We start from the raw sequence: 16,443 nt of genomic DNA on the forward strand, positions 1-16,443 counted from the left end.
GAATGCAATTACCTAATTTGCTAAATTTTATCATCCAATTTTTATATATTCAAAAAAATATTGCCCTCTAAAATGCTTCAATGTACAATAGTTAGTATGTTTTGTTCAACACTATCATGGCAAATCGTTTCTAGATTTATGTTTTGGCAAATTAGTGGCTAATATGCATGAATTCGTATTCATATAATTTTGTATGATCTGCTTACGCCCCACTGGATGTTAGGTTTAGGGGTAGACCAGACCTTCAAGTAATTTAAAATTAAAATTGTAAGATTTTACATAGTACAAATTCGCCATCTCGTTTTCTGATGAGTCCAGGTTGGTTTTGTTAGTACTTTTTATAATGTTACATGGTAGTTTGATTGTAGTACTTTAAATTCTGAGAAACTTGCAGCTTGTTTCAAATTAGCTTCCCAACACTGTTTAAATGAATGTGTAAGTGTGTACTAACTGTAAACAGGAACAATTTTTGCCTCCTTGCCTTCCAAGAGCACTGGAAGTTGAACATTCACAGGTAACCCAGGGTGACAGATCAATCCACTCCCCTGGGTTAGAGGAAAAGGGAATTCTGTTCTACAGTAGATCTATTCGCTGATAAACTTCCTCTTTATGATACGCCAAATGTTTTCTATGGGTGAAAGATCTGGACTGCAGGCTGGCCATTTCAGTGCCCGGATCCTTCTTCTACGCAGCCATGATGTTGTAATTGATTATATGTGGTCTGGCACTGTCATGTTGGAAAATGCAAGGTCTTCCCTGAAAGAGACAACGTCTGGATGGGAGCATATGTTGTTCTAGAACTTGGATATACCTTTCAGCATTGATGGTGCCTTTCCAGATGTGTAAGCTGCTCATGCCACATGCACTCATGCAACCCCATACCATCAGAGATGCAGGCTTCTGAACTGAGCGCTGATAACAACTTGGGTTGTCCTTGTCCTCTTTAGTCCGGATGGCATGGCGTCCCAGTTTTCCAAAAGAACTTCAAATTTTGATTTGTCTGACCACAGAACAGTTTTCCACTTTGCAACAGTCCATTTTAAATTAGCCTTGGCCCAGAGAAAACGCCTGTGCTTCTGGATAATGTTTAGATATGGCTTCTTTTTTGACCTATAGAGTTTTAGTCGGCAACGGCGAATGGCACGGTGGATTGTGTTCACCGACAATGTTTTCTGGAAGTATTCCTGAGCCCAATGTTGTGATTTCCATTACAGTAGCATTCCTGTATGTGATGCAGTGCCGTCTAATGGCCCAAAGATCACGGGCATCCAGTTTGGTTTTCCAGCCTTGACGCTTACGCACAGAGATTGTTCCAGATTCTGTGAATCTTTGGATGATATTATGCACTGCAGATAATGATAACTTCAAACTCTTTGCAATTTTTCTCTGAGAAACTCCTTTCTGATATTGCTCCACTATTTTTCGCCACAGCATTGGGGGAATTGGTGATCCTCTGCCCATCTTGATTTCTGAGAGATCTTTTTATACCCAATCATGTTGCCAATTGACCTAATAAGTTGCAAATTGGTCCTCCAGCTGTTCCTTATATGTACATTTAACTTTTCCAGCCTCTTATTGCTACCTGTCCAAACTTTTTTGGAATGTGTAGCTCTCATGAAATCCAAAATGAGCCAATATTTGGCATGACATTTCAAAATGTCTCACTTTCAACATTTGATATGTTATCTATATTCTATTGTGAATAAAATATAAGTTCATGAGATTTGTAAATTATTGCATTCCTTTTTTATTCACAATGTGTACAGTGTCAACTTTTTTGGAATCGGGTTTGTATATTTACAGTGGTGTACATTTATCAGTTCAAATTGAATGCAATTACCTAATTTGCTAAATTTTATCATCCAATTTTTATATATTCAAAAAAATATTGCCCTCTAAAATGCTTCAATGTACAATAGTTAGTATGTTTTGTTCAACACTATCATGGCAAATCGTTTCTAGATTTATGTTTTGGCAAATTAGTGGCTAATATGCATGAATTCGTATTCATATAATTTTGTATGATCTGCTTACGCCCCACTGGATGTTAGGTTTAGGGGTAGACCAGACCTTCAAGTAATTTAAAATTAAAATTGTAAGATTTTACATAGTACAAATTCGCCATCTCGTTTTCTGATGAGTCCAGGTTGGTTTTGTTAGTACTTTTTATAATGTTACATGGTAGTTTGATTGTAGTACTTTAAATTCTGAGAAACTTGCAGCTTGTTTCAAATTAGCTTCCCAACACTGTTTAAATGAATGTGTAAGTGTGTACTAACTGTAAACAGGAACAATTTTTGCCTCCTTGCCTTCCAAGAGCACTGGAAGTTGAACATTCACAGGTAACCCAGGGTGACAGATCAATCCACTCCCCTGGGTTAGAGGAAAAGGGAATTCTGTTCTACAGTAGATCTATTCGCTGATAAACTTCCTCTTTATGATACGCCAAATGTTTTCTATGGGTGAAAGATCTGGACTGCAGGCTGGCCATTTCAGTGCCCGGATCCTTCTTCTACGCAGCCATGATGTTGTAATTGATTATATGTGGTCTGGCACTGTCATGTTGGAAAATGCAAGGTCTTCCCTGAAAGAGACAACGTCTGGATGGGAGCATATGTTGTTCTAGAACTTGGATATACCTTTCAGCATTGATGGTGCCTTTCCAGATGTGTAAGCTGCTCATGCCACATGCACTCATGCAACCCCATACCATCAGAGATGCAGGCTTCTGAACTGAGCGCTGATAACAACTTGGGTTGTCCTTGTCCTCTTTAGTCCGGATGGCATGGCGTCCCAGTTTTCCAAAAAGAACTTCAAATTTTGATTTGTCTGACCACAGAACAGTTTTCCACTTTGCAACAGTCCATTTTAAATTAGCCTTGGCCCAGAGAAAACGCCTGTGCTTCTGGATAATGTTTAGATATGGCTTCTTTTTTGACCTATAGAGTTTTACTCACCCACTGGGCCAAGGAGATGATCATTCTGATTTCATTAAACTTTGAGACTATGAGGAAAACATTTTGAGTCAATAACATACGGTCTCCATAAGCAATCACAACACAGTCTGATCTGATTATGAAACGCTGCTGGGGTTTACCTGCCGTGAGATTATGTGCACAATGACTATTTTCTAACTTGAACATGGAAGGCGGTCTGGTGAAAGCTAGATATTTTACTTCATAACTTGTTAAATATGAATATGTTTTTTACACAAATGCATCGCTTCGCTTCAGAAGGCCTTTATTAACCCCCCGGAGCCATGTGGAGTATGTTTATGATTGATGGATGTGGATGGAGACACTTTCTTCAGCTCATACTTGTTGGTCCCGTTCACTGCCATTATAAAGCTCAGATGCGTCAGGATATTTATTAAAATATCTCCGATTGTGTTCATCAGAAAGAAGAAAGTCCTATACACCTAGGCTTAGGGTGAGTAAATCTTGGGCTAACTGAACCCACTACGAGAGCCATAAAGAAAACAAACGCATACAAAATCTGAGGTAAAATGACAAGTATTTCAAAGTCGACTAGCCGCAGCAGTATCGTTTAATTGACTAGTCTCGCACATCCCTAAGTGTGACAGAAACAGAGTTCTAACATTCTGTGTGTGGATCTTATTATGACGATATCAGCAGATGGCCATGTTAGCTTTTGCAGATGGTCAAACAAGCCTGAATGGGTAATCGATTTGATAAAAAGCAGAAAAAATGATTTCTCTGCCAACATAAAACCATTGAACTGAATGAAAATGGATTTATCTGAGTTAACAGATTTTGGAGAGAAAAATACACTCCCTGCTGTGCTTAATGCAGACTCCGTATCTGACAAGATGGAGGTTTCTAGGACACAGAATATCTCATTTTGAGGGAGCGTAAACATCTTTATTCCATAAAGCCCTCTCAAAAAAAGAAAAGTGATGCAAAAAGGGCCCTGGCTTTCATCTGTGTGTAAAACTATAACTCTATTACAGATGTATGTCCCAGATAGCACATGCACGCTTCTAAGATGTATGCTAAAGAGAACTTCATCTGGAAAACATCTGTTGTGTTCAAACATCTGATAAACGCCTCAGAAAAAGCAGTATTAAATACATTCTAAAACATAAACATCTTAAAGACGTTTTCTAAATGTCTATTTAACGTCTGACAGGAAACCTCTTAGAGACATGTTGCAAATGTGCAAATACATCTTGCAGATGTAAATGCAGACATCAAATAGATGTCTCCGTGATGTACTTCACAAGTTCACACTTACAAATAATCAGAGTATGTGTGTTTAGCGTGCTGTCCAAGGGGAGGGCTCTGTGCTCGGAATTTGGTCCGAACCCAGGAATTTGGTACTCCCCCTTATCCCTGGCTGGGATAAGAAGCAACCGATAGTGAGGAGTTTGGCTGGTGGAGGGATTTTTGTGTGTGTATTTTAATGTTCAGATTATCACATTGTTAGCTTAGCAACATGCTAATGCCAAATGCTCCATTCATGCTAGATTGTAATTAATAGATGACAACCGGAGTATTCTACTCGGATCTGTTCACGTCCTTGGAATTATGCATTTCTATGGCAACACTATTAATGTTTGAATCTGAGTAGTATGTGTAATCAATTGACAAAACCACAATATAAAATGTAATAGATGTTTTGCAAATGCTTTATTAATAAACTTGGCTGGTAAATAGTTTATTTATAGAGCACACTAGATTGTCATTCAACAGTATTTTTTGTCATTTGTTATTTTCAGATTATTCTTGCATTATTAAGGCATTAACAATAGTCAATTATAGGAAATATTAGACAGAAATATTATGAAATAATTGCTTAATTACATTTTAATGCTGAAGCCATGCCATTTTGAGTGCAGAGCTCTCAGAAAATTGAAAGTTTACAAGTTGTACAAGGATGTGAACCAAAGTCCCTTTAAGACAAGTCACTCGGCGGCCATCTTTGAAACGCCTCTCGGGCATCCAAGTGCAACTCCTATCTCTTTGAATGGGGAAACATAAAATTCTCCAAAGCTGTTTGCCAAGCTTTCAATTAAATTTCATATTTGAAATCACCAATGAAATCTGAAAACAACTGTCTCATAATTTTTTTTTCCAAATGCTCAAATCATGACAAAAAAAAAAAAAAGTATTTTTAGGTTGGATCAAGCTAATGCGCATGCGCAGACCTAAATGCGCATCTCGTGCCTCATTTCGGAGGCTAGCGTCTGTTTCTATAGAAACCGGTGCTTCTAACGACCACTGCAGTGACGCAATGACTTTACCAATCGGCGATTGGCTCTTATTTAGAAGGTGGGACTTATTCCGCCATATTGTGCGTTACTTTGATGTGAACACTAACAAATCGGAATTGCATATTTCCGGTAATTCTGACATGGTGTAAAGTGAACACAACTGAGCTATTTGTGCTCACGCTTTTTTTGAACATCCCACCACAAACATTGCATTTTTAAGCACCATGCAAAGTTAAAAACAGTCCAAGTCTAGTTGTGTTTGAACACAAAAACACATCCTAAGAAATTATTACCCGTGCGATAAGGGTCAGGTCATTAGTCGACTGGTCACTCGTGCAACTCACAGGCTAGCCTATTTTGAAAATACATCGTTTTGCACATCCCTGACCTATATGAAAGCATGTTAGTGAGCAATGTGAAGGAAAATAAGTCAGCAGAGAGCCACAGGAATGAGTATGGGCAGAAAAATGAAAATCCAACAAACCCAAAAATCTATGGATTTCCCAGCAAATAATGCCTGCTTTCAAGCGGACTCTTTCATGTCAGAGAGAATAGTTGGAACGGGCTGATTAAATGAAAGGACAAAAGCAAATACAAGAGCAAGAGAGTGGGAGAGAGTTGGAGGAAAAAGCACAGCACATTTTCCATTTTCCTCGGCAAGTAAAAAAGCACATGAATTATGGATGCGAGCAAGCCAACAGTGCGAGAATTTGATCCCTGACCAGACAGCTCTTGGCTCCCCATGGAGCAGCCCGCCACCCTCCCCCCCACCGGGTTTTTCAACATTGCTACCAACCATTCCTAACTTCCTTCTCGGAGAGCTGAAACAGTCAGCTAGCAATGCTTGGAGACTACTGCCTGGGGACAGGACGCACTCGTCTAGTAGACTTCAAGACGCTACCTCTGCCTTCCTGCATGCATTCTATTGTTAGCCTCTTGATCCTCAAAACTGAACTGACATTTTCACCTGTTGGTTTAAATGTGAATGTTCCACTAGATGCTCATGATGGCTCCATCATGAGGGGTTTGCAGCTCTGATAAGAAAACAAAAGGATTATTTACAATTAGTAGATCACTGACAAGCTACGCAATATTGCGTTCATATCGCAGATGAATTGCCTTCGATAATGAACGCGATATTGCGTAGCTTGTCAGTGAACTACGGCTCTGTCTATTAAATGGCGCTCCATTTGAAAGCAAGTAATGGCGATTTAGCGGCAATCAGGGAACCGGCTTTACTGATGAAATGCGCGTGACAATCGCATGCGATATATCGCCCAACCCTAACTCTCAGCCATTTACAGAACACAAAATAATGGCTATAATTACAAAACATTAACTTTAAGTGAATAAGGCAATGGAAATCTTTGGACTATTTAAAATGAAGAAAGAGTCATCATCCGTACTACCAAGAGATCCAAATTTAAATGGAAACCTCTATAGTCAGATTTACAGTAAAATGTCATATCCTACAGAAAACAACAGGCAGCTAAAATACTAGTCTAGACCTTCTGGGTTATTTTCCCCAATGTTTGGCATTTTACTAAACATATCATGCTGACACTCAAGCCATAAGGATGTTTAGTCTTAATAACTGGATATAAGACACAGGCTCTGTTCGAGCTGCCTTCTAAGGCAGCATCCTTACTGAAATGGAACTGTGCATCAGATGCTGCTTTTCAAGTGCATGTGGGAAGCTCATTCCACTGAGTCAGACCTTCACTATTAGGATGTCACGTATTCGAGTCCAAAACAGAACACTGAAGCAACTAAATTGTGACCAATTACACAAATAACTACATCTAAATTCAAAATAATAAAAATGATTATTTATAAATAGTACTGTATTACAACTGGTCTTTGTTACATAGAGCAAACCGTAAAATTTGAGCGATTAAAGGGATAGTTCACCCACAATGTCCAACTGCCTTGAGCATCCGGTGTGTGAGGTCTGAAAACGCGCTCTGATGTCGTATACGTCAATGAGTGCGAGAGATCATTTCCGGTGTCAGAGTGCATTCAGACCTCACACACCGGATGTTCAAGGCAGTTGGACATAGTGGTGTATTAGAGGTTAAAAAAATATATATATAAATACTGTTCGGTTTCTCACACAAACTGATCGTTTCATGTCTTAGGACCTCAATGTGTTGTGGACTTGTTGGATTTGTCTGTGCATGTTTTTTTATTCTCATAGATGGTGTTACTGTTTCAATGCATTATATGACTCACAGACTGCAGGGGTTGGAGTTAAAAATCATCATTTGTGTTCTACTGAAGAAACAAAGTCACCTGCATCTTGGATGCCCGGGGGGGGGGTAAGCAGATAAACATCAAATTTTTATTTTTGGGTGAACTATCCCTTTAACTTTACACCATTCAACACAGACTTTCTGCTCACTGATCACTATTTATAAATATTGTTGCTTTATATTATATATTATATTATGAATCACTGTTTCCGCCATGGTTTAAATCAACACGCCACTTCCAATGTCACAACCCATGTATCATTCAAGAATTCATACTTTCCACATTTTTAAACAAGACTTCACTTGGGCATTGTTGATACGAAAGTGTTCAGATTAAATTTACTATTTTATCCAATATTTGTGTGTGCTATGTGTTTTTATAGTAATATGTTGTTAGCTTAGCAACGTGCTAATGTCTAACTCCAGTGTGTTTAACTGCTTTGTGCGCACAATAGAACCTAAACACCCAGGAGTTATGCTGCATTCACGCCATGTCGTAAATATCGTGATTATGTGATGACAACATAATTAGGTGTATGGCAAAACTATTAATGGTAAAATCTAAATCTAAAACTATTAAAGGTGAATCTGCAGCAGCCAGGAGGTACAAGTCAGGTTTACAAGTTGTAAGTACAAGTTCTACTAGGATGTGAACGCTTTTTACAAGTCGTAATCTAATTCCGACATGGTGTGAATGCATCTTTAGGCATTAGCATGCTGCTAAGCTAACAACATGATAGCATAAAATACATAGCCAAACATTACTATAGGTAAAACAGTGCATTTTTAATTAAACCCAACTACTTAATATCAATAACTTTATATACAAGTATGTTTATAATCAGCATTTGAATTGTGAGTTAGTCTTATCTGTGAAGGACACATGAAACTCTTTGTTGCAATTTTACCAAAAGAAATCTTAAGTAAACAGCATAATCATGTAGCCTACATTTTGAAACAGCCTTTGTGTCAGAGGCATATCTGTGACGTTTACATATGCACATTTTTGAACTAATTACTGCAATCGTGAATTCAACTGCCTTTAAGAACACAGAAACTGAATCCAACAAAATAGTTAATAAATTCAAATGGAAATCAACGTTCTGAGAATTCAGCACCTCATTGAGCAACTCAGTCTTTGGGAACTGAAGGAGGAACCTTTTATGGATATTGGTTAGGACTGAAACCAGGCATTGCAGCATTCCACACCACAAACAATACCACCACACAAACACACTTACAAAACAAACTCCGAAACATCAATGAAAATTTTCAAACTATGGAACAATAGTCAACAAATTAATTATTATCAGACAATGGGTGCACTGTGGGTACTACACTATTGAATTTGAATTAATTGAACACATACAAACACACCTCACTTTGTTTAGTTCCATTAAATATAGCAATTATGCATGCTCTAAACAACACTGGCCAATTTTTAAGGTTACATCACAAAAACAGAACTGACATTATCATGTCGTTATCAGCCACTAATCATGGGAATGTGTCTCTTAAAAGCCAAGAGCCAAATCAAACAATGAATGACTACAACCTGAGGGCTTGTAGTAAGGATTAGCTTTCATATACTAAAGGTTTTGCTCTATTTACAACGAAAAAAAACATCTTTGTTGACTTACCTATTGTGACATTCCACTTGATGTCGACTGGACACAAGTAAGCTTATGACTAGCATTCATATTAATTGTGCATGGCGGTGCATTCCAAAAAAGGAAATTAATTGAGAAGAGTGTGTGCATATGTTTAATGTGCATCGAGGGTATGACAGATTAAAGGAGGTTGCTGTCATGTGTAGACAAGGTAGATCTATTTACACAGTAGGCACCTACACAGGTTTGGCTCCACTTTTATTGAGCACTGATTAAGCTCTTCATGAAGCAAATTACAGTCTGGAGAATGAAGCCCACGAGCAACAATGTTTAATTATATCTGACTCATCAAGGACATCAATGAGGCACTCAATGACTAGTATTCATCTTCAGCTCTCTGACCAGCACTCATTGGGTTCCTCAGTCGAATGAGAGGCATTAATAGGTTCATTTCAAAGGAGGCGGAAGCTCTTTTATTTCTCTCTTCTCCTACTTCAATAGCTGCCGAATGTAATTACCGAGTCGAAGCTAAAATGTCTAAAAAACGATTTTCATAATTTCATTTCAAATGTGCCATCACTCCACCAGCAACAGTAGTCATTTCTTTCAAAACTTCAATAGTCTTTTGTGTCTTTCCACTCTAGATTCATTTTATGTGAAACCGCAAACATCTTATCAGTAGCACATTAAATGACACTTAATTTTTATACATCTCAGAATCAATGGCATAAAATCACAGAAATGGACGTGTTCAGATGCACAGCCAGTGAAACTATCTTGCCGTGAGCCTTCACAGGTAAGAAAACAGATGCCTTCCTAATCATACAGTCCAGTTATTCCCTCAAAACGTAGAAATTTGACAAGCATCTCAAAAGCAAACAGACCCTTGTGCTTTGAAATATGTCATTTAAGTGATATTCTTATGTTAGAATGACAACAAATATTATCAACTTGGCTTTTTTCCCTAAAACATTTTTTGATGTGCAAAACACAGACAAAATAAACACATCAAGAGAAAACTTCACACGCATACCTTGGCAGAATATCAGACTGCAACCGCTGGCAACACCCCAAATGGCCACAGCAAACAATTCCAGGTTGTATGTTTCACCACAAATATACATCAACAGGTTTTTTTGTGCTTTGAATTACATGGGGATAACTGCGACAAAAGATCATTTATAATAGAGGTAGACTAATAACTGGTTTAAACAATATTTTAATTTACAATACCGATACTCACGCTTTTACAATTAATCGGTTATTGGTTCTTTTTAGTCGGCTACTGATAAATCCCACCATTTGTTGAGTCTCTCAACAACTTAATGTATGATTTTTGGAACATTACACAATGACAACAGCCAATTATTCTCAAGTAAGAAAAATGTAAAAAGACAAGTGTAAAACAACAATGAAAATAAATTGCGAACATCTAGATCACAAGACAATAGGACTATTTTTATTATTTATCAATTATTTATAATCCAATATCCATTTTTGTAGTCTAATCATTATTATTGTCAACAATTAAAAAACGGTTATTTATATAATTTATCAGACACTTAAACAAAAATAATTGTTATCGGTCATAAAAAGGCAATATCGGTCAATCTCTGCTACAAAAAAAAAAAAAAACATTTTAACATATATCAACAGCCCCTAGATTTCCATTACTAAGTTATAAAAGCTCAACACAAACTACAAAAACCCTTTCTAGAGACAAACATTTTGACAGGTCTCTCCTGCACCTATTGTATTGGGTGATTAGAATTTGATAGTCTCAAGCTAACTGTAAACATTGCAACTTTGCAAACAATAGCACTGATTTGTGTTCAGTCTACAAACAATCGCGTAGTAGTACATACCCAGTTCATCGAGCATGTCACGCAACACTCTGGTCCTCACGCATTGCTAGGCTGAAAGCGAGATGTTCCTGCATCTATCGGACTGCCACATTGCAACTGAAGTCAATGCCAAACCAGTGTGTGCGTTTCCAGAAACAGCCCCTTGGAACACAGCACTCATAACGCATCCCCTTACCGTTTTAAATGCCCGCTTTGAGAGCGGTCGCGAGAATCCGAATCAACTGGACGCCACAGAAAGAACTTTGATGTCTCGTGAGCGCATCCTGCGCCGCTCGCGCTGCTCCGCCATCTTCAGCCCGCACGGAATGAGCAGGAGCAGAGCAGCTGACGGGCGCGCGGGGAGGGTTCTTTACAAAACAGCCCGAAGTTTGAGCTCCTCCATCCATACACTACACCCCTGTCATGTTATGGTACCTATACTAGGTTCCTTTTACAGGATGATAAGCTAGATATATCAGTTAAATGATGTGTTTAAGTGATAAATTAAAAACCAAAATTAATATATATATATTAATTTTGGTTTTTAATTTATCACTTAAACACATCATTTATGGACAGGAACTATATAACGTTATATATAAACGGTTAGTTCCTGTCCTTGATTCTGATTGGTCAATAGCTGTGTTTTATTCACGATAAAACACGGTTATGACCGTTTCACCCAACGGTTCTTACACCCTTAGCAACCACTTTTAGCAACGTAAACTTTATGTTCTCAATTGATATTGTTCATTTAAGCTTACTGTATTATGTAGAAGAGATCGAGTGAGCGAGTTTATTACCTGCATTCAGATTTAGCATTTTCCTTCAGGTCAGTCAGTCCTATGTTCATAATACAAAATCTGTTTATATGTCCGATGTATTATCTTGTCCTTTCAACAGTTAAGGGGTTTTCCATGACTGACAGCGCTAGTCAAAGCATTTGTCAGTTGTGTCTTGTTCCGTGTTCACAACAATTCAGTCTTTTCAATGTAAAAGTCTTTGCTGCTGACTGAAACACTCAAAGACAGTGTTTGCCGCCATCTAATGGCGTATTAATGTAACTTATGTTGCTGTTCACGGTCAGGGACTATTTTTTTTACGGCGGAAGGAAGTCTTTTAGTGAAAGTTTACATGTGTGTGTGTGTGTGTGTGTGTGTGTGTGTGTGTGTGTGTGTGTGTGTGTGTGTGTGTGTGTGTGTGTGTGTGTGTGTGTGTGTGAATTCTTACAATTTGACAAAAACCATAGTAGTCTTCCCAGAAAAGACCAAAAATATTGATGACTCATACTGCACGAGAAAGATATTTGTCCAATCAGATGCTGTCTAGAACATATAGTGATATGTATTTAAGTTGGCATCAACTATTCATTATTAAGCACTGACCACACTACACCACTCTATGTCGACGACAGAGAAACGATATCGTTGGGATCACTTTCAGAATGATTTTTTTCCAGCTGTTCAATGATAAAACACTGACAGCCTAGCTTCCTTTGAAGTTGCAGTGACAATGACTAGCCGTTGTTTTTATATTGACTTCATTAACTAAATTCACTATTAAATTAGATCGATTACACTAGCTATTCACTCGAAACATAGCATGCTGAGGACATCTGCTGGTTAAAGACGTGTAAAAGCATCAAGAACGGCATCAAGAACATGTACTGCACACCTTGAAACTGCAGCATGAGCTTAAAATAATTTGCTTGTGTGGACGCAAATATAGTTAACGTTATAGTTATTGTTCTTGGTGTGAACGAGCCATCAGGGTTCTCATGCAAAAAACACAAAAAGTATATACATATATATATATATATATATATATATATGACTATTAAACTATGAAAGTTAGGTTATTTATTGCTTTGAGGCAAAGATTCTTTCATTTATTTATTTTGTGCCATTGTTTTAATGACATGTTATTTTTGAAGTGCAAGAACATTTGTTGCAGTGGCAGGTCCTGTTACAATCTAATTAAAATTCATATTAAATTCAAGAAAAATGTATTTTAATAAATATAAATAAATAATTAAACCATGTGAAACAATACAATGCCAATGCCACAAGAAGAGGTCACTTTATTTTGGCACTTGTCACACATTAAAATATTCAAAGCATTTTTTTTTATTTTTTTTTACAGAAAGTCAAAGACTTAGTAATGACTGAGAACATCATCAACATACAAACAGATGCTTGCATGACATGCAACAGACATCAACCCTCTCTAGTGTCAGGGAGATGAGCTCCTTATCACGGCCCTTGATGAAGAGTCCCAAAGCTCTGATGCAGTGATTAAGCAGTCTTCTGAGAGGCCAGCATAGTTTACTTCTGAAATGGCTTTTGAAGATCTAAGCAGGCACCATCCAAAACACAAAACGAAGTTAGTCTTCAGAGAGAAGAAGCACTTGATACAGTCCAGTTTCTATTTAATACATCTCCAGAATGTACCTACGAGACCTACTAAGCAAAAAAACAGTAGTGCTTTGAGATCTAAACTGTTCCTGTTTCTTGAAAATCCACCATTTAATGTGTAGTCCTGGTTTTTATAGCAATATATAATGCCATAAAAATATTCGGGCATATTGGAAGGCATTGCTCCACTTACATTAAGAATACATGAATAATATATGCCTGTTAACTAATTTAGCAGGCAATATCAGATTATTAGAAGAATTTGTGCGACAATATGCATTAATTATGAAGCAGGCTGAATATAACTTTTTAATCTTAAGAACTATCTTTTTAAAAGTAATTTCAGATCTCGTAGTAAATTGAGTCAGTGTTTTAGAGTGAGATTCTGTTAATATTTGTTGCATGAATAAAGCATGATTTAGACTTCCTTACAATTTTGAAAACTTTAAATATCATATTATTTTCACCCAGCCTGTATTTTGCACAACTGGAAATAGCTATTCCGATTTGCATCATGTCTAAATGTGCAATCACCACAAATACACAATAAAACTGACCTTACAAATTTGGATGTATATGAAGCTCTTGGCTTTTACATTCTCAGCCATCATCTGTGATGTCACTTCCTATACATTTGCCCATTGCCTCTCTTTATGACCAATTTTAAAGAGCCCTTGTTGCTTACATTTTTCTCTTCAAATGAAATACAAAAATCTGTCATTCTTCGCATGAATTCTATTCAGTCATTTTGATGGAATTTGTGAAGAAACAGTCAAAAGGGGGTTTTAAAATAAGAAACAGACTGAAGAATCTTCAATCTAGAATCAGCACAAAACAGAATTGAGTAAAAAACACAATATCGCCACCCACTGGATGAAAACACACAGTTCACAGAACAAAGTACAGGAACTGTTAAGATATGCTACAAAATAAAATCTCATTATACTGACTGTCAACCAAAATATGGTCAGTCCTAAAGAAAATCCTCTTGATTTCACCCTTTGAATGGACAAACCCCATTATCAATTGCCGTACTACTTTTACATAATGACACACATTGAATAAATCACCATGACAAATAAGAGAAAAGTCACTTTAGGTTATTCGCTATTATGATACTAAAATGCCAACTATGCCCTAAAACTTCTACTTGGACTGAGACAAAACAAAACAACATATTTTGTCATTTGTCTTAAAGAGCCTTATGTTAATGCCTCAATACTGACACAGAGCATACTTGGTAAATGAATGCCAATTTGAAAAGTTAAATATCATGATTTACTGTACATGATTTTAAAACTGTATTAAATGTATGACACATATAGAAGACACATGGCTTTAAAGATCACTTCGAATGTCGCTATCTAAAAATGCTTACATGATTCATTTTACTTGTCTAATCCACAACACTGAAAATGTTTCCATGAAGATTAGAGGTGCAGTTCAAGCCTTCTGTTAAATAAGAATAGTAGAAGAATCCATTTCGTTCTCTTCCACCCCACAGAATAAAAAATAAACCTGCTTTTGCAGAGCTTATGCTACCATTCTATACCATGCGGAAGGTCTGGGCAGCTGCATCAAATGGCTTTTAAATACAATACATACATTAACATGCACTGCAGCCTCTGGATGGCTCTAGAAACATTTTAAATGCACAGTAGAATCACATGTCGCACACTCTTTTAAAGGAACAGTTCGCCCAAAAATTTTAATTCTATCATGATTTACTAACCCCAAATACGGGTTTAAAACTAGAAGGTGATTAAATGATGACCAACCATTATTTCTGAGGTGAACTGTCTCTTTAACGTCACACTGGTCATTCTACAGTGTCCTAGATGAATGAAAACCTTCCCAGACTCAGTCTGTGAGCAAAGAAAGATCCTAATCTCTAAATGCTAATGACATAAAATTGAATTGTACAGATAGAATACAGAGGAATTAAGATCCAGGGTGTTCAAAGCATATAGCAGGTGTTAAACTCTCTCAGGCTCTTGTTTTTCCTTTCATAGAGTCCTGGTTCTCCGAAGTGTGACGGGAGGGTGGTTTTCTGAGAGAGTGGTGCTTCAGTGCTGGAGAGGGGCGGTGCTGTGCGTCACCTGTTCGATCCAGGACAGGTAACGGCTGACCCGTGAATACACACCTGGGTACGAGGGGTCACCGCATCCGTGACCCCAGGAAATGACCCCTGTCAGTACCCAGCGCCCTGCCTCGCCCTGACACACTAGCGGACCCCCGCTGTCGCCCTGGCAGCTGTCAGCATGCTTTCTGAGGTCAGACGTCATGCTTCCAGCACACAGCATGTCGTGGCTAGTGAAACGCTCGCCATAGCGTTTCTTACATTGCCAGGAGGGCAGAAGAGGAACCCAGGCCTGAAGAAGAGTGCTGGGATGCTCGGTGTCTGAAAAATAAGGGGAAAACAAATGGTGAAACACCATTTGCAACACATTTAAAGGGACAGTTATGTCAAAATGACATTTATGTCCTTCATGTCATTCCAAACTAAAGATTTTTTATTTGTTATACAAAATAATACATCCAGAAACAAGGCTTGACATTAACACCCGCCAAATGCAGGTGGATTTCAGCAGATTTCAGCATCATCACTCCTACTAGCCACATTGTCGGGTTGAATTTTATAAATAATATACTTTTTTTTTTTCAAATGTAGCCTTTTAATTAAAAAGGCATCTGAAATAATCAACTAAGTGCAATGTAGTGTTGTCAAAAATATCTATTTTTCGATGCATATCGAGATACTGAAATATCCGAAACGCTTCCAATACTAATTTTCCGCAGAATAGATACACAATACCAGCTGCCCTCATGCTACAGGGCTTTCATTTTCGCATGGGATTGCGTGTTTTGCGCACAATATTAGTCATTCACGCAAATTTTGTGCTAACACCCAAAGTGCACACACAAAGCAGCCTCTCAGTACTAAATTGAGTTGTATTCGCTGCTTATTGTGCTTAAACAGTCAAATACACACAAAATAATGTCAAAATGCCGGTCTTGGCTAGTATTCACATAATATAGTCAGTATATGTTTAAGTGAACGTAAACAGTTGAGAAAGAAAACACGTGTAA

The 16,443-nt window shown here is 37.6% G+C and overlaps 2 protein-coding genes across 7 annotated transcripts in view; both read right to left on the reverse strand.

The window, feature by feature from the left end:
• ndst2b (N-deacetylase/N-sulfotransferase (heparan glucosaminyl) 2b) overlaps window positions 1-11,256 on the reverse strand; it is an 89,917-nt gene extending 78,661 nt beyond the window's left edge. For 2 of the 6 annotated variants that reach the window (XM_067368687.1, XM_067368692.1), the window contains exon 1: window positions 11,136-11,256. The gene's annotated coding sequence lies outside the window, so the exon portion shown is untranslated. Of the gene's footprint in view, window positions 1-10,960; window positions 11,075-11,135 lie in introns of those variants that run through there. The other 4 variants (XM_067368690.1, XM_067368691.1, XM_067368689.1 and 1 more) reach the window with 4 other exon arrangements.
• Window positions 11,257-13,019: 1,763 nt separating this feature from the next.
• Window positions 13,020-16,443, reverse strand: part of si:ch73-127m5.1 (neurotrypsin) — a 46,538-nt gene continuing 43,114 nt past the window's right edge. The window contains exon 14 of the mRNA XM_067368693.1: window positions 13,020-15,754. Coding sequence (XP_067224794.1) covers window positions 15,420-15,754 — 335 coding nt within the window. The 3' untranslated portion in view covers window positions 13,020-15,419. The remainder of the gene's footprint in view (window positions 15,755-16,443) is intronic.

Source organism: Chanodichthys erythropterus, chromosome 19 (genome assembly GCF_024489055.1).
Source record: "Chanodichthys erythropterus isolate Z2021 chromosome 19, ASM2448905v1, whole genome shotgun sequence".
NCBI lineage: Eukaryota > Metazoa > Chordata > Actinopteri > Cypriniformes > Xenocyprididae > Chanodichthys > Chanodichthys erythropterus.